Source organism: Mesocricetus auratus, unplaced genomic scaffold (assembly GCF_017639785.1).
Source record: "Mesocricetus auratus isolate SY011 unplaced genomic scaffold, BCM_Maur_2.0 Super-Scaffold_100025, whole genome shotgun sequence".
Classification (NCBI taxonomy): domain Eukaryota; kingdom Metazoa; phylum Chordata; class Mammalia; order Rodentia; family Cricetidae; genus Mesocricetus; species Mesocricetus auratus.
Genome location: NW_024429206.1, coordinates 7,309,756 through 7,334,021, shown reverse-complemented (window position 1 = coordinate 7,334,021; position 24,266 = coordinate 7,309,756). Strand labels below are relative to the sequence as shown.

Below are 24,266 nucleotides of genomic sequence, written 5' to 3'. Positions count from 1 at the left end.
GTCTACCCCTTAACCAGTTCTCCTCTCCCGTTTCCTGGCAACCACTATCCTATTCTCTGATTCTATGAGATAAACTCATCTGGCTTCCACACAAGTGTGAGAAGGAAACAGGCTATATTTTCTTACATCAACCATGCATTATTACCTTAACTTTTAAAAATTAAAAAGCAAGAAACGAGCGTGGTAGCACGTCTTTAATGCCAGATGCCAGCACTGGGTGGGCAGAAGCAAGTGACTGATTCTCTGTTTACTTACTCCAGGCCAGCCTGGTCTATGCAGCAAATTCCAGATCTACATAATGAGACATTGTCTCAAAAACTAAATTAATTGACTTAATTTAATTAAATCAAGATTCCATTAAAGGTAGTTAGAGACCATTCCCAATTAAATGACTTTTCATTGCTGCCCTTTGTAGCCACGGTACTGCAGGCTGTTTCTAAGTGGGTCAGCTCTTAATCTTCAGAACAAGAAACGGGAAACGTGCAGTCAGAAAATCGACTGAATGAGTGAGCGGTGTCACGAACCACATCTCCAAGAACCGCTTTCAATCCACGGTATCTGAGTATCAGAGCCTTGGCTCGTTCCACGGGGATGGATGTGAAGACTCACCAGGTAAAGGTTATTTTTGTCCTGAAAGGCATACTGTAATTGGGGGATCCAAGGGCTCGTGCTCCGAGATAATATGTTTCGCTCCTCCTCGAAAAATGAAACCTGGAGGGAAAAGAAACTCTTTAGATAATTGTATTAGAACTAAATGTGAAGGGGAAATAGCCTTTGTCCTGCCTTTCAGTCTGAATTGATGTTTCCAGGTTTAAAAAAAAAAATCACTTAGCAGAGCAAGTGTGGTAACCTCCTAGGCTCAGCTTGACCAGGCACACATTGTCCGTCCAGTCATGTATGCTACATCGCTCCTTAAGTCAACTCACTCCCTCAGACTTAAATATCTTTCTCTTCCTCTCCACCTTCACTTCCTGGATGGTTCGAACAGGTTCCATGAATCCAGGCCAGGTAGGAAAGTCAGAGAGCAACCAGTGCCAGGCCCATGCAGAGTGAGGACAGTGGCAAGCAGGTGTGGCAGCAGGCCAGGGTGGGCTACAGGTGAGGAGACAAGGCTATGGCCACAAAGACAGATGGGATTGTGCTGGTGTAAGAAAACTGTGAAAGGGCTCGAGAGATGGTTCAGCAGTTAAGAGAACTTGCTGCACTTGCAGAGGACCTGGGTTCAACTCCCAGCACCCACATCATAGCTCACAACCACCTGTAACTACAGTTCCAGGGAATTCAACATCCTCTTCTAGACTCTGAAGACATACCCATGGTGCACATACCTATATACATACATATGTATGTACATACATGTACAGGCAGAATGCTCATAAAATCTAAATTTTTTTTTTTTTTAGATTTCAAGATAGAGTTTCTCTGTGTGGATTTGAACTGGCAGTCACTTTGTAGACCAGGCTGGCATCTCTGCCTCCCAAGTGCTGGGATTAAAGGCATGCACCACCACTGCCTGGCAGCAGCAGAAGAAGAAGCAGAAGAAGCAGCAGCAGAAGAAGAAGAAAACAGTCCAAGTGGAATGTCAGAGAAAGAGTTACTATGGTTTGGATAACTGTCCAACCCCCCAAAGACCCATGAGTTAAATAAAGGATTGGTCCTCAGCTCACAACATTGTAAGAAAGTCTCCCAGTCATTGGGGGGTTCCCCCTGAAAGGGATCATGAAACCCCAACCCATTCATCTCTCTCTATTTTGATGCCAGCCACAGATGAAGTTTTTCCATGTCCTCTCACAAGTTGTGACTCCCCGCCACAGGCCCAAAAGCAATGTGGTGGCTCAACCTTTAAACCCAGATCTCAGAAGGCAATGGCGGGTAGATCTAGAGAGGTTTCAGACCAGCTGGGATTACATAGTCAGAAACTGTCTTAAAAAAAAAAAAAGGCAGTGTGGCCACCGGCCCTACACTGAAACTTTCAAAATATGAGCCAAAGTAAACATTTCCTCTTTATATGCTGGTTATCTCAAGTACGGGTGGTAGTAACAGGGAGCTGACTCATAAGTCACAAGCACAGGGACAAGAAAGACTCGGGGGAGAGATGTAAAGTTGGACTGGAGTTAGAGGTAACTGTGTGAACATGGTTTTCTATATGAACATACAGAAGCAAATACGTGTTCATAAATGCATGTGTCTGTATGTTTGCATGTACATGAGTGTACACATGGGAACTTATAAGCAGCTATATACTGTACATGTAAACATGTGTTCCTTAGCCTGACCCAGGAGAGGTCTAAGAGCCGTGACAGTTCAATAAAAATGCAAACCCAGTGTTAACATCCTGGCCTCTAGCCGGGTGGTGGTAGCACATGCTTTTAGTCCCAGCACTCAGGAGGCAGGGGCAGAGAGATCTCTGTGAGTTTGAGACCAGCCTGGTCTACAGAGCGAGTTCCAGGACAACCAAGGCTGTATAGACAAACGCTGCCTCAAAGAAAAACAAAATCTTGGCCTCTAATTTTTATTTTTATTTGTTTATGTGTATGTGTGTCTGTGCCATGTGATGCAGGTGCCTGCAGGAGGCCAGAAGAGAGCAGTGGCTCCCATGGAACTGGAGCTTACAGGAGTTTGGGAGCTGCCCAACATGAGTGCAGGGAACCAAACTCAGGTCCTCTGCAAGAGCAGTGTGCTTGCTACTACCGAGCTGTTCCTCAGCTCCAAGATCTATACTCTAAGGACCATTTCCACTGACTAGGAATCCCTGGAGACATACAGGGAAAGCAGCTGCAGGGTAAACCTGAACATCTCTCACCAGAGAACAAGAAATGTACCCAAGAATGGCGGGGATCTGCCAAGAAGAGACAAGAGCCGATCTGAAGAGCTGCCTTGGAGACACTCTGGGCATGACAGATTGCACCCACTGGCTATAATGGAAAGGGCGGTCCACACAGTCCATGCAACACTGAGGGTTGCATCAGGAATAGTTCTGTCCTTTTAGGGAGTTCCGTCTCCATAAAATACTAAGGGGAAAAGAGCAACTCCCCGTGAAGAATGGCAGGCACCACATTCATCTGGCGAGCTATATGCGCATATCTAGAAAGTGGTTGGTTGGAACTGAGCCATCTGCTGTGGGGGAATAGGAAAAGATCCCCCTCTTTGTGATATTTACACCCCACATCTACAACCTGGACAACAAGCATAGCAGCTAAGTTTGAATTTTATGGAATAACTGGCCTGCTGTCATTGGAACCAGAGTGGTCATAGGAATTCAGAAAAAAAAAAAAGGAACCAACTCAGATCAAAGAAACAGAAGGACTAAATGCCTGGATCCTGCTGGGCGGTGGGGCATGCCTTTAATTCCAGCACTCGGGAGGCAGAGACAGGCGGTTCTGTGAGTTCAAGGCCAGCCTGGTCTATATGAGCTAGTTCCAGGATAGCCTCCAAAGCCACAGAGAAACCCTGTCTTGAAAAAAAAAAAACAAAAACAAAACAAAAATAAAACCCTGGATCCTATTCTAACGATGTGATTGGGATGAATGGTGAAATATGAATGGGGTCAGAGGAATGGGCTGTTGCTAATTTTCTGGTTGTGTGATGGCGCATGGGAAAATATCCCTGCCATAAGACACATATACTAAGTACACAGATGCATTTTCAAGTCATTTGGTCCATGCGGGTGGTGGGAGGGGCTGATTTTCTGGTAAGTAGTTTTATACAGAAATCAGGAAAGGCCAAAACACCAGTTACTCAATCAGACACTAACCTAGGTTAGTAGATGTTGCAATGGAGGTGTTGTTTAGCTATAGTTGATTGACAGATTGAGAGCTGAGCTGCACTCAGCAGCTTAAGGAGACCACCCTCAGTAGTCTCAGTGGGCCTCATGCAATCAGCTGAAAGCCCTCAAGAAGAAAACTGAAGAGTTGGGGGTGTAACTCAGTGGTAGGGTACTTGCCTGTCTAGCATGCTCCAGACCCCAAGGTCAGTCCTCAAAACTACCAAAAAAAGAAAAAAAAAAAAAAACAAGAAAGAAAGAAGAGAGGGATGGAGAGATGGCTCAGCAGTAAAGAGCACTGGCTGTTCTTCCAGAGGTTCTGAGTTCAATTCCCAGCACCCACATGGTGGCTCGCTCCTATATATATAACTGTAGTTCCGTGGGATCCAAAACATAAGTAAATAAATCTATCTCTAAAAGAATTAAATTCTCTAAGAGATGTGTTTATTTCTTGAATTTTTTGGCTCGTCTTTTCCTCCACTTCATGTATTTTTTTGTTTGTTTGTTTTTTTCTTCTATTTCTTAAGGGATTTCCTCGTTTCCTCTTTGAGGGTCTCTATCATTTTCATAAAATAATTTTTAAGGTCTGTCTCTTCTGCTTCATCTATGTTGTGCTTTTCAGGTCTTGCTGGCGTTGGGTCTCTAGATTCTGGTGGAGTCATGTTGGTCTTTCTATTGCTGAGTGAGCTCTTATTCTGTCTTCTTCCCATCTCTTCTTCCAGTGGGTGCTTATGTGCCACCCCAGAACCTTCATCCAGTGACTGATAGAAACAGAGGCAGACACCCACAGCTAAACACTGAACTGAACCCAAGGAACCCAGTAACAGAGAGAGAGGAGCAATGAGCAAATGGGCAAAGAATGGGCTGGCGAAACCAGCAGAGACAGCTGATCTGATCAAGGGGGAACTCTTGGACCCCAGACCAATAGCTGGGAGGCCAGCATGGGACTGATCCAGACCCCCTGAGCGTGAGAGTCAGTGAGGAGGCCTGCGAAACCTATGGGGCCCTAGGCAGTAGATCAGTATTTATCCCTGGCATACAAATGAACTCCGTTTGTGTCCATAACACAAAGAGGGATGATCTCTCAGCCTGGACTCTTAGGGGAGTGCCTGGACCTGCCCTGAGCGAAATGGCAGACTCTGGATATCCCCTATGTGGAAGGAAGTGGGGATAGGGTAGGAGGCTGGGAAGGATGGTGGGGGGGGTACAGGAGGAGTGGAGGGAGAGGGAACTGGGATAGACATGTGAAGCAAGCTATTTAAAATTAAAGTTATAAAAAAATGGAAAAAAAAGAATTAAAAACTTAAAAATAAAAAGAACAAAACCACAGTTTCCCTAAAAGGAAAGGGTGTGCTTCAAGACTATTAGAGGCTGGAGAGATAGTTCAGTGGCTAGCATACTTGCTATCTAAGCATGAAAACTTGAATTGGTATCTTAGCATACACATCAAATAAACAAGTAAATATTAAAAGGCCGGCGCAGCCAGGTTCTCCTGTAATCTCAACACTGTAGGAGAGACAGAAGGCTCACTGGGGCTCACTGAATGATGGCCTAGCTCCAGGTTCAGTGAGAGACCCTGTCTGCAGAGGATACAGTGGGAAATGACAGCAAGGACACCCAAGTCCTTTGGCCTCTGCACACAAGCCCTTCAACTCCTGAGTGCTGGGATTCATGCCACCACACCCAGCTTATGTAGTGTTAGGGATTGAACCCAGGACTTCAAACATGCTAGGCAACATTCTACCCACCAAGTTACATCCTTTGCCCTGAAATGTTTTTAAATAGCTTGTCCATGTTCCCGAGGATCACCCTGGAAACCCCGGTGCTAAATCTAAGCTGCTTAGGAAACGGCAGCTCAGCCCAGTACTTTACAGTGCTGGAGGGCTGATCCTGTTCGCTACCACAGGGAGGTGGTCAGGGAATGCTGGATCTCAACAGACCCCAGCCTCCCATGCTCACTGAACGGTGGTTCAGTCTGCCTCAGCCCTGAAGACTCCATTAAAGTAACTGGTCCCTGAGGAGCATTTCTGGCTGTCACAGCACTCAGTGCAAGCACGATGGTCTCTCCCAGGTGACTGGCTCTGTTTTAGATATACCATTTCTTCCCTCCTCTCTGACGCCTCCTTCAGCCTCTTCCCATGCTCCCTTCTCTCTATGTGTCTTTAAATCCCAAATCCTCACGGTGACTTCATTAGGAGCCCTGCTTTTCTCTTACATTGACCCTCTTAATCAGTGATACATTTACCAATGACAGTTGGTTTTATTAACTCCTTGTATAAACGGGGCCCACACCTCTGCACCATGGTCACTTCAGGTCTCTGGCCTGGAGAAAAGTGCATCTGTTTGACTCTCAGTTGTCTGCCCACATGTGGCGTGTTGGATTTGTTTCGTCTTAACATGCACTATTTCCATCTAAAACGCAAGCCCTGCAAGGCTGGCTAGCATCGTGTGCACTCAGTGAGTGAGCAGGGGTGATGGGCAGCACCTTGCTGGACAGGGAAGCGGAGGGAGCGCCTCCCACTCCTGTCGTGCTAATCACAGGCAATGTCTTGTCATTTTCCCTCCCTGTAATGTTGCTCACACTTTATTCTCAAGCACAGAAGCCGTGTCATGCTTGGACTCTGACAAGCAGCTTCCCACCCTCTGCTGCAGTTTCTGTCTCAAAAGACAAAAAAAAAAAAAAAGCAACAAAAGAGGCGTCTTTGAGTTCTGTTATGGAGTGTGATGATTTGGATCTGAAATGCCCCCTGAAAGTTCATGTGCTGAAAGCCTGGTTACTACCATACAGCGGGGTGCAGAAATGGGGGCCTTGGGAAATAATTTGTTCATGAGGACTGTGGCCTCATCAATGGATTGGTCCATTTGTGGATTCATAACAAAGGGTTACTGGGAAATGGTAGGAGGCGGGGCCTAGTTGGAGCTCACTGGTAGGCATGCCCTGGGAAGGACCACCTTGTCCATGGATCTGTTTCCTCCTCCACTTTCTCCCTCTCCCTTCTTCTCTCCCTCAGTGGCCACATGCCCTCCACCGTGATACTCTGCCTCACCACAGGCCTAAAGCAACGAAGCCAGCTGGCCATGGGGCAAAATCTCTAATGCCATGAGTCAGAACAGCTCATTTTCCACCTAAGTTGGTTTCTCTTGCATACTTTGTTGTGGGGTGGAAGACTAACACAAGAATAGTGGCAGAGTTCTAGGAATGGATGGTGATAGTGGTTATGTGGTATGATGGGACTTCTCAATGCCACTGAACCCTACAGTAAAAATGGTTAACATGGAAAAATTTTTAAATGATGAAAAGCTACAATTGTTGAGATTCCCCCCAACTGTGGCCTCCTGCCCGCCCAGACATCTTCATTTCTCAATTAGTTCTAAACCACTGAACACTCCCCCTCTACACACACACACACACACACACACACACACACACACACGCACGCACGCACGCACGCACGCACGCACGCGCATGCACAAACGCGTGCACACACACATGTGCACATTCAGGCACGCACACACGTGCACACACACACACACACACACACACGAACACACACACCTGAGTAGTACCCCAGAACTCACACCTCCAGGATGTCACCCTCAGCCACACATTTACCTGGCAAGTCCCCATCATTCCCCTGCCTCCATTCCTTCTCATCCTAAGGACTTCCCCGACTGCCCTTGCCTCACCCCTGACACTGACCTTACACCACTGCTAACGAGTCTGTTAACTCTCTCCCCTCAGTGGTGCTTTAACTGGTCAGTACCTGCTTGGTAGATCTGCACTTTCCCTCCACTTCTGGGGCTGCTATTGAACCCTGCAAGCAACAGCCATGGGACTCCAATGCCTTCCACAGGCTTCCCACGGAGCTGGGTACATTATCAGACACATGATGGGCACTAGAATGCCTATAACTAATGAATTACTCTGTGAACTCCAAGGGTGACGGCTGTCTCTTGAAAACACAGCCCATGAATCAATATGTCTGGAGAGGACAGGCTTTCCTCAAAGGAAGGAAAAGGACAACTGAAGAGACAACTGCGTGACCTGCTATCAAACAAGCCACTCACCAGTCAGGGGACACAATTTTATTTTGACTTCTGCATGGGCCTGCTCTAAAATTAAACGTGTGTGCCCACAGGAGGAGCACCTAAGCATGCACACATGCGGATGCTGCCCAATTTACCCATCATGAGGCGTGTCCCTAGGCTTACAGTTCCAAGAGATCCTCTTAAGATCGTTAGCTTAAAAGCCCCAGGTGGCTCTAAAACAAAATGCAACTACAGAGTCATGACAAAGAGATTGATGGACATTTCTGAGGCTGCAAAATTAATCAACACCAGTTTGAGGAGAGCTAAGGACAACAGAGGTCCTTTTGCTCGTGTAATTAACATCTTACTGGATCCTAGATATCAAATTAACATGTCATTGTCTCTATGATGAACATTTGGTACAGAGAGAGGAAGGACCAGAGATCCGAATGCTCCTACCTGCTCCTGGGCCAACAAAGCCTTCTTCTTCATGATTTTCATGGCATAGACGTCCCCGGTTGCCTTCTCTCTAACCACCTGCACTTCAGCAAAGTGACCACAACCCACAAGACTACGGATTTCAAAGTCTCTCACTGACGGCTGGAGCTCCCGTAACTCGGCTATCGTGTCGGAATCTGTGGAAGATGGAAGATTTATACCCAAGTGGAAAAAATGCAAGCATCTTTGTGAAAGGGGGAGAAAAGAAAGAAAAATGTGCTGTCTTCCTTCCCTGTCAAAAGACGTTTAGTCACTTTCTCATCCATCATGAATAATTATAAAATCGGCACAAAAGTGTTTTTATCTGTTAAAATTAAGGGCTCCAGAAATTCCAAAGTACGGTTTCCATGGTAGCTATAATTCGAATCCTGTAGACTTAGAAAATAAGAAGGCAGCATACATGCCATGTTTTTCCTCTTCCTCTGAGGGCTGCGGGGCAGTGTTGGGGTCAAATAAGCTTGGCGACATTTAGACTGGCATTACAATGTGACATGATCGACATGACCCCTGGTTTTCCAGCTTTGGAGTTGATTCCAGATCATTCTGTTCTACCTAGAGGTGCTCTGCCTGGGTTTGTGCCACTGGCCTTTGTATTGTTTCAGAGAATTTCTTTCCAGGCCCTAATCTAGGGAGGTGCTTGAAAAGGGTACACGGTTAGTCCCCAGGCCCAAGCAGAGGCCTGACATCTGCTCTACAGCCACACACCCAGATGAACCTGCAACTCTTGTTTGTTGACGTGATCTTGTTCCTTTCCCAAGACCCTTGGCTCAGGCTGAGATCAATGCATGAAGTACAGGACTAAGGGCATGACAGTGTGGGATCACCAAGGCATTTATGAACACTGTGAGACAAACATCTGTGGATGACCGAGGACTCCACTGGCTCGCAAGAACAGTAAGGAACAGTAGTAACAACCTAAAAATGGAACCCTGTGATTAACAGAGGAGCTGCATCAGAAACAGAGGTTACAACTAAAGGAAAGCAGGGAACACCCACAATCCAAATTCTCCTGTAGTTCAGTAGCAGAACATGCACTCAGCATGCAGGAGGTCCTGGGTTCAAATCCCAACACCAAAAAAACTTACCCTAGAGAATCCCATAGTTAGGTATCGCATTGAAAGCTGAAAGATTGGGCCTGGGAAGAAGGCTCAGTGAATAAGAACATTTGCTCTGCAAGCATGAGGAACTCAGTTCAAATCCTCAGCACCCAAATAAAAAGCTGAGCATAGTGGCACACGCCTGTAACCCGAGCACCAGAGGTCAGAGATAGGTGAATCCCAAAGACTCGCTGGCCAGGCAGTCTAACCAAACTGGCAGGCTTGTGGTTCAGTGAGAGACCCTGTCTCAAGACAACAAGGTGAGCAAACAATAACAGAAAAAGAGAACTGACATTCTACTCGTGTCTCTGTGGGTTTGTACACCTACACATTCAAATGCATGCCACATGGAGACACACACACACACACACACACACACACACACCCCAAGAGACTGTTCTGAAATGTCCCCTAGACACTAGTTAGAAACAGCTTGCCCTCCATATCCACAGATTCACCAACTAAACGCAGATCAAAAGCATTTGAGAGGCCAGCGAGATGGCTTGGTGGGTAAAGAAGCTTGCCTGACAACCTGAATTTCATCCCTGAATGACCCAGTAGAGAGAAATCAGTCCCCTAAAAGTTGTCTTCTGTCCTCTACATACAAACGGTGAGGGATGCACCTATTCACATGCATGCCATAATAATTTTTTAAAAAAAGACTTTAAAGACATTCAGAACAGAAAGCATTCCACAAAGTTTCAAAACAGCAGAACTTGAGTTTGTGGCAAACAGAAATCTACCCTGAATTCACACCAAGGCTGCATTGCAGAGGCACTGCAGCAGGCATCCCAAGCAACCTGAAGGTTCAAGTCTAAGAGGACGTGTGCGCTATACGCAAGTGCTACACTAGTCCATCTGAGGAACTTCAGCATCTGTGGCTATCAGTTTTTCGGCGGGAGGGGGGACTGGAACCAGTTCCCCATGGAAACCCCAACCTAAGGCCACATCATCTCCACATGTTGTTCTCATGATGAAAGGAACCAAAAGGAAGACTCAGCCCACCCTTCAGGGATTCAGTCCTGCCTGACACCAGACACGTCATCACCCTCCACCGCTAGGTGCAGCACATTTCCACAATTGCTACAAGCTGCGTATTTTACCTATGTGACTCGTGTACCCTTTCAAAGGTCCCTCCTGACATCATGGCTCTCTCTTGCTTGTTCTCTGTCTTCTGGTCTCTGTCTGTCTCTAGCTCTAGCTCTCTCTTATGTCCCCACTCTGCAATGGCCTTTTGCTCCCCCTCCCCCAATAAACCTCTTACGTGAGACCTGTACCCTGGCCTAGGCCTGCCGAGGCACTCTGCCGCTAACCCTATCACTGATTCTGCCGCTAATCCTAACACCTTTCACAGCACAGTCATGAGTGGTATATGAATTAGCCAGCACCAATGTTCATTGTTATCATCCACCCCCTTTCTCTCTTGCAAAGACAGAGCTGAATTCCCTTGGATGGAAGGCAAATATGGTCAACTCCATGGTACTGGCTGTCTTCTGACCCCGCTCTCATGTTGGCCAGTCATACCGAAGTCATCTTGGTCCCTTGGGGAACCACCCTAGAGTATCTACAAGCATTCACTGTTTTAAAAGTAGACCTAGGATCATGGACTTGGCCAGGTGAGTAAAAGCAATTGATGCCCTGAGTTTGGATCCTTAGGATCCACGTGGGGGCAAAAAGAGAACTGACTCCTGCTATTTGCAATCTGTCCTCCACACACGGACACACATGAATGCAAACTTGGGAGACACACAGTATTTCCCCTTTACTCGGGCAGTACCATACCGAGCCCTGTCTGCCTTGCCCCGTCCCATCCTGAGCTTCCTTCATCTCAAGGATTTGAGTACTGAATTGTAATTAACCAAATATGCTGGCTTGCAGCTTTCTGTGTTTGAACCTGACTTGACTGCTGCTGTACACAAGGCCAATTTCTCTTCATTTTCTTTCAGGCCTTGGGCCCCAAAATTGCTTACGATGTTGCACAACTCAGTAGCAGTGGGCCCATCACTGGGGACAACCAGGCATCTAAATCACACACTTTAGACAAACTGCTTTCTGGGCAAAAATGATGATACCTTCAGAACTGCAAGACAGCTTTCCAAATCTCTACGTTCTTCCCAAAAGACTTCTGCATTATTAAGGTGGATAGGTGAGATGCTAAAAGTCAAGCCCCTGGCTATTTTAAAAGAGAAAAATGGGGGAGTCCTTCACTGCTTCTCCCCATACCAGCTGCTTCTATGACCCCAAAACCACATGGGCTCATCATCCTTCTTAACTTTTAGTTAGTGTTTATGGGTCCTGAGAGTACTGAATATTGAGGCAAACCAAAAGACGCAGAGCACTGTAATGAAAACACAGCCCGGGTTGTGGTTTTATTAGACAGACCGCTGGACCTATGGGGGCGAGGGGCAAAAAGCCAACCCAGCAGAATGGACAGCTTCCCTCCCTGAAATTCAGTCCAGTCTTTCAAGGTCTAGGAATCCATCCTTCACAGAACCCTCAATACACGCTCATAAAAGATATGCACGGAGACACTCATGACAAAAACCTAAGCCTCCATCAGAACCAATATGGAAATAAGGTAAAGGTCACCCTGCATCAACAGGAGCTTCAGGACAGCCAGGGCTATGTAGGCAGGCCCTGCCCAAAAAGGAAAAAAGAAAGATCATTTACTTTATTTTATGTGTATGAGTGTTTCTGCCTGCATGTCTGCTTCATGTGCACGCAATGCCCTTGGATGTCAGAAGAAGGCACTGGATCACCTTGATGGTGGTAGGCCTCTGAGTTGGTGCTGGAAACTGAACCCAGGTCCTCTGGAAGTGCAGCCAGTGCTCTTAACTGTCAGGCCGTCTCTCCAGCCCTGCACCTGCATACTTTAATGTGTCACAATTAGGTCAGGGTAGCACCCCTCCATCACAATGAGCATTTACCATTTCTCTGTCTCTCTGCATAGCCTCGTGACTCCAAGACACATAGCAGGCTGCTGCCCGAGGAGCTTGGCACTCTCTTTATGCTCACCTAAGAAAGCAGGTGTGTGCTGAGATGCCAGACGGATAGTATAGCAAATCCATGAAACAGTAGGATAGTCATTTATTACCATTATCAAGCACTACATATATTTGTACATGTTATATTTGCATGGGGGTTCTCAGCAAGCACAGAAGGGTTGTTTAGAACAGCACCATCATAAGTATGTCTGTGATGCATGGTGTTACAAGTTAGACTGGCTGCAGTGTGCCTGGGTGGTAGACATCTTTAGCTCACTGTAATTCTGTTGGATCTTTATCAAACAGTGAGGTAAGACACCCAGTTGTACCCTTGGATCTGGTGTGTATCAGGTACTTGACAAATATCTGTTCAATGAGTATACTGTTAGGTAAACAGAGTATAAGTGGCAAGAGGCTGCTGTGACCTTCCTGAGCTCATGCATTCATGTGCACACACATGATGATCTCAGAGACACATATAAACATCAAATTTTGTTAATTAAAGAATCAAAATAACTGACACATATTATAGCATATGCTTTATGTAAAAATAAACAAGTGTGTTTTAGTTTAGTTTGGTTTTTTGAGACATGTTAGCACACCCAGAAAAATAAATAACTCTTTAAAAAGTAAGTAAATAAGCAGGTATTGAAACACCATGCTATATCTCAAATATGTACAGTTACATGTGTCACTTAAAAATATATAAATTATATCAGCATTTATTTTATGTAAGTGGGCACCAGATCCCCTGTAACTGAAATTAGACAGCTGTAAGCTGTCATGAGGATGCTGGGACCAACCCCAGGTCCTCTGTAATAGAGGCAAATGCTCCTAACTGGTTAACCATCTCTTAGCCCCAAGAGAGAATACTTCCTAGAAGAATTCATAGATAAGGTGTGGTGGCACATGTCTGTAATCCTAGCACCTGGGAAGCAGAGGGAGGTAGGTCTCAGTGAATTCAAGGCTAGCCCAGTCTTATATAGTAAGTTCCAGGGCACCCAAGGATACATAGTAAAATCCTGTCTCAGAGAGAGAGAGAGAGAGAGAGAGAGAGAGAGAGAGAGAGAAAGAGAGAGAGAGCACACCTTTAATCCCAGCCCTCAGGAGGCAGAGACAGGTGGATCTCTGTGAGTTCAAGGCCAGCCTGATCTACACAGCAAGTTCCAAAACAGGTTCCAAAGCTACAGAGAAACTCTGTCTCAAAAAAAAAACAAAGAGAGTGAGAGAAATAGCCAAATAAAGTGACTAGCCTAAACCACCTCGGTTTGTGTAAGCATCCCATGATAGCCACACGATGACAAAATCACTTAATCATGCAATCAGAACGCATGTCCACAGTTAATCAATGCAGACTGCAACTGAGACAACAATGCCTCCCCTGTTCCCAGACACCCGGTTCCTGCCCTCCACTGGCTCAAGGTCAGGGGTATCAGTGGGCAGCACCACATATGACCACCCCTCTATCCCATTTCCTCTGGCAGCTCTGGAAAAAACCTTCACTCCTACAAACGTGGGCAGTGAAAGCTGATGGACCCTTCTTCACATGGAAAAGCAAAGTTCACATTCTGAAACAGAAACTCAAAGGGGTCGGGGCAGGGGTGGAGCTCATACTAACATAATCACCGGATTTCAATCAAGGGCTCTTCAGGGTCCTCACCAGGAAGCCTCTTCAAAAATATGAAACGGTTTCCCAGAACATCATCTTCTAGAAAAAAGTCTCCACTCCAACGACACCAGCCCCTGATTATACACCGCTTCTCTATGATTGACTGCTCTTAAGGGTCCCCGGGGTCTCAAGTCTAACGAAGGGGCTGGAGCTAGTTCCTCCAAATTCTGCCCCCTCCAACTGCCTGCTTGATAATTTACATATTCAAAAGAAGACAGAAGAATATTCAAGCAAATGCAGAGTGATAAGTAAATACCTCAAGGACATTTTAAAGATACACAACGGGTTAACTAATCACAGTCAACGCTTGTGGATAACAGTGTCTACTGACAAGCCTGGTGTCCTAGTATCTTTGCTGTTGCTGTGATGAAATAGCCTGACAGAGCAACTCAGGGCACAGTCCCAGAGTACATCCATCATGGTGGGAAGGGAAGGTCAAGGCAATAGGAACCCAGGGAAGCTGGTTACAGGGCACCCACAGAGAAGGAGGAGGGAGTACTCAGCCAGGATGCTAGCCCAGGAAATAGTGCAATTATTGTAGTGGAGGGCCTCTCTACAGGAAATACTGCAGTTAAAGAGGGCAGGTCTTTCTACAGGAAGTGGTGCAATTACAGAGGGTGGGTCTCCCTACAGGAAGTGAGGTGATTGCAGTGGGAGGGCCTCCCTACAGAAAGTGGTGCAATTATGATGGACAGGCCTCCCTACAAGAAAAGGTGTAATCTCATGGGCAGGTTTCCCTATCTCAATTAACCTAATCAAGATAACCCTTTTGTTGTTGGTTTTTAAAAAAATAATAATTTATTTAATTTTATTAACTAATCGGTGTGAGGGTGTCAGATTCCCTGGAACTGAGCTGCTATGTGGGTGCTGGGAATTGAACCTGGGCCCTCTGGAAGGGCAGCCAGTGCTCTTAACTGCTGAGCCCTCTCTCTAGCCCTGTTGTTGAGTTTTTGAGACAGGGTTTCTCTGTGTAGCTCTGGCTGTTCTAGAACTTGCTCTGTGACCAGACGGGCCTGGAACTCAGATCCACCTGCCTGTGCCTCCTGAGTGCTGGGATTAAAGCTGTTCACCACCACTACCCGGCTAGATGGCCATTTTACATGAGGCGGTTTCTCAAATCTGTCATGACTGACTACATGGTCCTGTACGCTGTGGATGCTTCGCAGGTTCACCCAGGAGCACCCTCCCCTGCCCCTGGCTGTGACAACCCAAAGTGTTTCTCTAAGAGACGCTGGAAGAGCAGAACACCCACTGACTGGAAACACTAGTGGACAACACTAGATGGAGCACCAATACCCAACTGCCCCACCACATGGGAGTCAAGCAAAATCAGAAATGTGGTCAAAGTTAGCTGACCCGTGACATCCATAGGCCCTAGGTCACTCTGCCTTATCAGTTGCTTCTCCATTTAAGAAAAATTAAAAATGACATGGTATGACATCAGTGGTATAAATAAAACAATCCAGCTGACTATCGTATAGCACATTGGCAAAGCATGTGCTTACCATGAGGGAGGGGGGAGAAAGGAAGAGGAGGAAGAAGGAGAGAAGAGGGAGGAGACACCAGATTCAGATCATTACTGTATTCATCTGCTATCATGATTTTTAAAATTAAGCAACTGAAGCAAATTATCTTACTGAATTTAAACACAATGGCCCCTAAGCGCTGCAGCTATTCTGCCTGAAGAACAGGTTAGCTCGGAGTGTAACAGAGCCAGAGAACAGCATTCCTGTCGTATAAGCCCCTGTAAGCAGCCATGTCTGAAGCACCCTTTGATTTCTGTCCCATGAATCAACATATTTCCCTTCTAAATTGAAGATCTGTCACTTGCAGTGAGAAGCTGGACTTAAGTCTGGCCTCTAGGCTACAACTGTACAATCTATATACACCCCTGGGTCTGTCCTTATGCACATCATGGTTTTCTGGGACTGCCACCTATGTCTCCTGCCTCCAGCATCCTCTTCCTCTACAGGGAGGGTTGTAGAGACCGAGTTCCCCCGACTTACACTTCCGGACAAAGCTGCTCACATGTTTGATCTTCATCAGGGCAGGCTGGCTGCACTCTTCAAAGAGAACAAAGAGGGCATCTAATATCCCTTCCCGGGAAAGGGTAGACTGCTGCTGTTGAGTCATGAGGGGCGGCTTCTCCTAAAAATGGCAAACAGCAGATGGAGGTTCTGTCAATAATGAAAAGCTTTGATCAATAACGTCCACGCAGAGTAAATCACAAGCAACCGACTCAACTAACTGCTCACGACACACTGGCAATGATTCTGGGGCCGTTAAGTGATTATTTGCATGGGTCCATTGCTGTGAGTTTTTTCACCTGCATCTGGGGAAAAAAAGGACACCAAGAGCGCCACTCCTGTACACCGGTCATTCCTTCCTTGAGTCCGAGCTTCACAGGAACAGTTACTGTGAACCCTGCAAGTTCTGAGACGATAGCTTATCTCTTCAACTGGAAACAATGATTGACACTCCTTCCCCGTGTGGCTGGACCATTGCTAGCACAACTTCAGCCTCTTTTAATTCATCCCAAGTAGTAGGAAGTCCAATTTATTCACGATCTGTGGGATCGGTTACAGATTGGCAGACTGTGTCTAGCCCACAAACATGTTTTGTTTGGCTTAAAGTATTTAAAATAATTTGAATTATCTGCCAATATTTTTAAATCAGATTTTACACACATACACACACACACACACAATCAGAATGTCTGTCTTTTCCTGAAACTCTAGAGGATCTGGCAATATTGCCCTGTTCCTCTGCCTGGTGACACAGCAGGAGCTGAGTAATGTCGCCCTCTTGGTGGTGGCTGAAGTTCACTATAGACTTGACTTCCGGCCTTCTGTCTGGCCAGCTTGATTTGTTTATGCTCATTGTCTGGCCTCTCAAGACACGGGCTATAAGTCCCTTGTTCAGAGCAATAATTGTCATGTAAGGCCATGGATTGTGGGGCAATCTCTCTGTAAAAACAACTACAGGAGGGAGGCACAGAAAGGAGATTTAATTAAGAGTTCAGGGGCAGCTGGGTGGTGGTGGCGCACACCTTTAATCCCAGCACTTGGGAGGCAGAGGCAGAAAGTTCTCTGTAAGTTCAAGACCAGCCTGGTCTATAAAAGCTAGTTCCAATACAGCCTCCAAAGCCACAGAGAAACCCGGCCTCAAAAAAAAAAAAAAAAAAAAAAAAAAAGAGTTCATAGGCTAGGGAGATGGCTCAGGTAGTAGAGTGCCCATCACACAAGAACAACTTGAGTTCAGGCCCCCAAAACCCATGTAAAATATCTGGGCATGGTGGCAAGTGCCTGTCACTCCAACACTAGGGGATGGGTCATGGATTCCTGAAGTTCATTTGCCAGTTCATCTAGTTGAATTGATGAATGGTGAGAGATCCTATCTTCCTATCTCAAAACATTACAGTAGAGCTCACCCAAGGAAATGCAGCCGATGCCTATGGCTGGCCTACACACACACACACACACACACACACACACACACACACACACACACACACTTGGTAATATACGCCTGTAATCCTACCATGTGGGAGGCTGAGGCAGGAGGATTATGAGTTCAAAAGAAGCTGAATGACACACACTTTTTCAAAAAGAAAGGACAAAAGAGAGCCACTAACAGTTTCAGGCACATGCCACATATTCCTTTGGTATCCACCATCAACTTGCACAGGTGCTAGCCCTGAGCCTCACTTTAAACAGCAGAGAGTGACACAAACGGCATTGTGCTGGTTCAGGCTACAGCCTCAAAGAAACCAAACAGCCTTTGCCTTGTTTTGTTTTGTTTTGAGTCACGGGGAGGCAGCTGCCATGCACAGAAGTTTAGGCAGCATTTAGGGTTTGGCACACCACAGTCCATGAGCCAGACAAGGCCCACAGCCTGATTTATAAACAGAGTTCTGTTGAGAAGTAGCCATGCCCACTCCCTTACATTACATCCATGACAAATTTGGTGCCACAATGGAAAAGTTGAATAGTTGCCACCAGTGACCCACATAGTGGAAAATCTTCTGTTATTTTTAGGGGGAAAAAATAGTAAGTGCTGGAGAGATGCCTCAGTGGTCAAGAACATTGGCTGCTCTTCCAGAGGACACAGGTTCAATTCCCAGCACCCATGTGGCAGCTCACAACTGTCTATAACTCCAGTTCCACGGGACCTGACACCTTCACAAAGACATACATGCAAGCAAAATACCAATGTACACAAAGTAAATAACTAATAAGAGCCCAGCTACCCTAGGTAAATGAATAAGTAAGTACATGGAAAGGCCAGTCACATGGGAGCAGGGTGATGATCAGCTCAGTCAGTGAAGCCTGAGGACTGAAGCCTGGAATCCACGAAAAAGGCCAGATGTGGGAGCACATCTGTAACCTAGCAATCCTCCTGGGACACGGGAGGTGGAGGCAGGAGAGACAATAGAAGCCTGTAGACCAGCAAGTCAGGAATATACCGTCAGCAAAAGGAGACGCCCTACCTCAAAACAAGGTGAGAAGACCCCCAGATCCCCAAAGTTGCTCTCTGATACCCGTGCGGGATGGCACGTGTGCACAAGCACCCACGATCACATAAGCATGTGAGCACACACAAATAATAATGATGATGATGAGGGATGCTCTTCTGTATATATGTTTCTTTTATTGGTTGATGAATAAAACACTGATTGGCCAGTAGCCAGACAGGAAGTATAGGCAGGGATACCAGATGAGGAGAATGCTGGGTGGAGGAAGGAGAGAAGGGCCGACAAGCCGTATAGCTGAGGAAGAAGTAACAGGTCCAGACCCTTCTCCAGTAAGATAAGACCATGTGGAAATACTTAGATTAATAGAAATGGGTTAATATTTAAGAGAGAGCAAGCCAGTAAGAAGCCTAAGCCATTGGCCAAATGGTTTATAAATATAAGTCTTGGTGTGTTTATTTAGGGTTAATTGGCTGTGGGACCAGGTGAGAAAGAAAAATCCAGCTACACAATAATAACTCCATTTAAACAACAAAAGGGCAGGGCCGGGCGTTGGTGGTGCACGCCTTTGATCCCAGTACTCGGGAGGCAGAGGCAGGCAGATCTCTGTGAGTTTCGAGGCCAGCCTGGCCTAAGAGCAAGTGCCAGGATAGGCTCCAAAGCAATACAGAGAAACCCTGTCTTGAAAAACCAAAACAAACAAACCAGAAAAAAAAACAGGGTGACCTGGTGAACAGTCAGGTCCTAGATTCTACTGACACAGGTGTAATCTCAGCTGATTGTGGCCTGAGTAACCCCAGCTGACACCATGGGGTGGCGCAAAGACACCCACTGAAGTGCAGTCAACCTGCTGTGGTTTGATTGTTTTGGAATAAGGCATCATTTTGTAGTGCTGGCTGTCCTGGAACTTGTTATATAAACCAGGCTGGCATTCAATTCACAGAGATTCACCTGCCTCTGCCTCCCAGGAGCTGGGATTAAAGGCGTGCGCCACCACGCCTTCTGGAAACCCTGCAGAACCCTAAGAAAAGATGGCACTGTACCTTTAAGCTTGAGGGCTTGTCACACAACAATGGGCAGCATCCTCCTGAATTAAAATTCTCTAGGTTGCAGTTTAGGACTGATTTTAACACATTCCCCAGGAGACTCGGTCAAGTTGGGAACTGCTGGGCCTTCCTGCCTGACCCTTGGGTTGCCTCTAACTCTGGAAAGTGAGGCTCCTTGTTTCCCTGTTCACTTGAGAGGTAAACCCAAGCAGACAAGGGGTTCCTGGAGACTCAAGGAGGCTAAAGCTCAGAGCACCCTACCATACCTTCTCCAAAAGCTCGGGGGACTCAAACGTGAAAACGGCTCTTTGTTCTGATGCTTTTTCTTACTCTCTCCATGTTTCTTAAAATGCCTGCTTTAGGAAATGAAACAACCAGAACGTAATAGCTTTTTTCCTTTTATTTGTTCTCTACATCCTTACTTGGCCAAAAAAAAAAAGCTGGCAAAGTCTTGGCCGCCTGGTGATTTGTGCGATTCCTGTGGCTCTGGAAGTCTGCCAAGCACCGAAACAGAAGTGCCCTGTGTAGGAGGAAGCCACACCAACTGAGACCTATTCTAAAGGACATACCTTAATAGAAAACAAACCAGCCACTGCATCTAACCCGCAGAGGTGGCAGCCCTGCGTGGGCACAGCACAGCAGCCTCGGCAGGCACATCTGAGGCCAAGTCTGACGTACCCAGACACTTGGCCACAACATCTTTCCTGGAGCAGGAGGCACTAATTGTTGCTGTCTGCGTGTGATTTGCCCTCCAAGGGTTCCTAGGCTGCAAGCTTGGATCCCAGTGTCAAAGTTGTGGCAGCTTTAAAACGGAGAGGGGGAGGGGAGGGGAACTGGGGTTGGTATGTAAAACAGAAAAGAAATTTTTTTTTTGGTTTTTAAAGACAGGGTTTCTCTGTGGCTTTGGAGACTGTCCTGGAGGCCTGGCTGGTCTTGAACTCACAGAGATCTGCCTGCCTCTGCCTCCCGAGTGCTGGCATTAAAGGCATGCGCCACCAACCCCCTACCTGAAAAGAAATCTTTAAATAAAAAAAAAATATTCAATGAGGAAAAAAAAGTGGAATGAGACACTATAGTAGGTTATCTCTGGTCTTCAGGAGGGGGTGAGACACTTATCTGGTCTCCAAGAGACTAATGCTTCTCTTCACCGGAGCTGGGGGCAGGGTGTTAGAAAGGGAGTGGGCCTGGGCCTTTACCTCCTATCTTGCCCACATGATTTCTGCACAAGCTCCGGCCAGTGTGGTCCCATTGTTACCAGAAGCCATTGGCTTACTCTTGAGCCTGCAGAACTCACACCCTAGGGTACATTGTTACAGCCGAAAGAAATCAACTAAAGTCACTCAGCATTAAAAAGAGACACCACCTGCACCGGGGACAGCACCACCCACAGTGTGCTGGACCCTCCCACATTAACCTAATCAAGAAAATGCCTCACAAGCTTGCCTACAGTAGGCCAAGACGATGAAGCATTCTCTCAGTTGAGGTTTCTTCTCCCCAGGTGATTCTAGTATGTGGCAAACTAGCAAACAAAAAACCCAACCAGCACCAAAAATGTTTACTCAGCATCCTCCCCATAAGACATTCAAGCATAAAATTCAGTGGGACTCTGGTACGTGCTAGTAACATGATGACGGGGATGGTGGGGGGGAGGTATATTCACATGATTGACCTTTGAAATCAGACATGTCACTGTCTCACAAGCTTCCTATTCAAACTGTAAATAACAACAGTTCTTACCATCTGTTATGAGGTTGAATTGAGAAGCATAGTCGCGACAACATCAACTAAGCCCCTTTTTTTTTAATTTTTATTTTATGTGTACAGGTGTTTTTCCTGCATGCTTGGTGCCCTCTGAGGCTAGAAGAGGGCATCAGATCCTCTGGAACAGAATTTTTTTTACACAGCCTCATTAGCCTGAGTTTGGATGTCCAGAACCAACCTAAAAGTCAGATACGGCAGGCTAAACGTCTCTAATCCTAAATGCTGCCATAGGGGATGGAATCTGAGACTATCAAATCAGAAGTTCAGCAGACAGCTGGTCTCAAAAACACAGCAGACAAGAGAGAACTCGATCCAAAAAAAAAGACAAGATGCCCTGCACTTGAGTCTCATGGTGGATGAACACAAACGCATGAGAACACATACACTCCTACCCTCATTCATCACAAACACACACACAGAGTTGAGGCTAACCTGTGCTACATACACAGCAAGGCCCTGGGTTTTTTTTTGTTTGTTTGTTTTAATAAGTAAATAAATCAAAACTGAAAAGCAGATTCAAAGAAGGTGCACTTGATTTACCCAAAGCAACACAACTAATACCTGCTGGACTATAGTTTTCAAATGTCAATCTTGACCGCTCTCTATTTGTCCTCTTGACTTGTGAAGACATAGATATAGATACTGATATACAGAGATAGATATAGATATAATCTCCCAAGCAAGGACACCTATTTCACCAGTGCTCCACAAACATCAAAAGCAAAAGAACTAGGTAACTGTTTGGAAATAATTTCGTGACATCCGTCCTTATGGGATGAAGGAAAGGTCAGCTATCTCCCGAGGGATGTGGCTACACAGGTGTGGTATTTGATCTAAAGAGCAGACAGACAGACAGCTACCAAGTGTGGTTGTGGCACAGTCTTTAATCCCAGCACTCAGGAAGCACAGGCAGGTGGATCTCTGTGAGTTAGAGGCCAGCCTGGTCTACATAGTGAGTTCCAAGACAGCCAGGACTACGTATTAAAAAGACCTTCTCTTTAAAAAAAAAAAAAAAAAAGCAGACATTCCTTGTATGAAAAAGTTTACATCTACATGGGGGCCACAGAGGTGACTCAGTGGTTAGAATGCTAGCTCACTACTGTCAGGGGTTGGGATCCCAGCACCCACGTCAGGCAGCTCACAAACACCTGTAACTCCAGCTCCAAGGGATCTGAAACCTGTTGGTGGTCTCTCTCTGGGTACCCAGGCAGAAAGACATAGCCGGCAGACAGACGACAGACAGACAGACAGACAGACAGACAGACAGGCGCACACACACACCCCAGAAATAATTTTGGTTTTTAAAACTCCCTTCATTCCTTCCTTCCTTTAACTGAAAGGACAAAGTTTAGATGTTCCAAGTGTAAGAATAATAATGAGATGTCCCAAGGGCAGGTCCAGCCATGTAACTAACCATCTCTGCACAGTGGCACCTTTGTCCAACTCAGTCAGATCATGTAAAACAACAAATGGGACATCCCCGGCCCCAAGAATATCAGCCTCAACCTGTAATAGCATCAAAGGCGGTAACCTCGGCAGCTGCAGGCGCACATCGCTGGCAGGTGGCCTCTTACCTGGAAGAAGGCATTCAGCCTGGAGGCCCGAGTGGCAATGGGCTCAGAGGCGCTGACATCCAGTGGGTTCCGCACTCCATACTTGAACTTCAGCATTTCTCCGCCAGCGCTGGAGGACAATGGAGAAAGTCAAGTGTGTTGTGACATTTGGAGCCGGAAGGGCTTGACAGGATCTTATCTCCCTGAAGACATCAGATGAGCAGGGTGCTGCCAGCCTCCACGGCACTGGGCAGACACACGAAAAAGAACTAACAGCCATTGTTGGACTAGCCAGACGACGGCCCGTTAGGCACTCTAATAAATCCCCATTTGTTGCATGTGTTGTTTCTAGTCCGTCTTTTCTGTTCTTCTAGTGCACCCTGACGACTACAAATATCTAATTGTCTCATCGGCTAACTTTAAAAATCTTAAAAGTACATGAAAAGGAATATTCATAAATTACAAAATAAAAACTCTGTCTAAATAGACCAGCAAGCGCTGCCTGCAGATTATCTGGGGAAAGCATACTGCACTGTCCTGGAGGGGCCGGGGGTCAAGGGTCCTGAGGAAGGCTTTATCACAGCAGAAAGGTCAGAGGGCTACACAGCAAGGAAAATGTAAGGAGGCGCCAGGTTAGGCATGGAAAGGATGAAGACATTGGAACAGAGAGGTTAAGAAAGCGAGTTTAAGGTCACACAGAGAATGGGAAGCGCCATGGGCAAGAACACAGACAAGGCTTACATTACAGGAGGCAAAGGCTACAGGGAACTCAGCCCTCTTTAAGAAGCCCTGGGCCTGGGGCAGCACACCCGAGGCTCCCCTCCACAGGCTGCCCCCAGCACACCCCAGGGCTGCACCCACAGACCCCGGAGCTGTATCCACATACTTAGGGCCGAACCCACAGACCCTAGGGGTAGCCCAGCACATCCCGAGCTGCGGCCTCAGCAGACCCTCATGGGCCCCCGCGACCCTGAGGCTCCCAGCCGCAGGAGGGAAAGTGGGCATCAGAATGAACAGGGCCAGCCGGGGAAACCCGGGAAAGGGGACCCCCCCTCCCGACCCTCTGCACATAGACACCCACACACCCCTCAGGAACCGGGATGACCTTCCGCAGACCCCCGGCTTACACTCACCGCGCTCCGCCCTGAGCCTCCCGCCCTAGCGTTTGAGGAAAACGGCGAGGGCGGGTCTCAGCCATACCTGACCCAATCAGCGCTCTCCATCTCTGATGGACAGCAGGGGGTCTCCGCCTGGACCCGCCCTGGTCTTGGAAGGCTGGAGGAAGTGAAATGAGAAAACCAATCAGATCTTGTCTTCCCTTGACTGGTGACCAATAGGAAGAGGGCAAGGGCGTACGGGCGGGGCAGGACTGGGAAGTTTGAAATTGGCGGTTCG

The 24,266-nt window shown here is 46.8% G+C and overlaps 1 protein-coding gene across 1 annotated transcript in view; it reads right to left on the bottom strand.

The window, feature by feature from the left end:
* Positions 1-24,059, bottom strand: part of Cit (citron rho-interacting serine/threonine kinase) — a 171,778-nt gene extending 147,719 nt beyond the window's left edge. Inside the window, exons 1-5 of the mRNA XM_040731524.1 lie at positions 24,005-24,059; positions 22,893-23,001; positions 16,047-16,188; positions 8,252-8,427; positions 610-711 (exon numbers count right to left, since the gene is read on the bottom strand). Coding sequence (XP_040587458.1) covers positions 610-711; positions 8,252-8,427; positions 16,047-16,188; positions 22,893-22,988 — 516 coding nt within the window. The 5' untranslated portion in view covers positions 22,989-23,001; positions 24,005-24,059. The remainder of the gene's footprint in view (positions 1-609; positions 712-8,251; positions 8,428-16,046; positions 16,189-22,892; positions 23,002-24,004) is intronic.
* Positions 24,060-24,266: the final 207 nt, after the last annotated feature.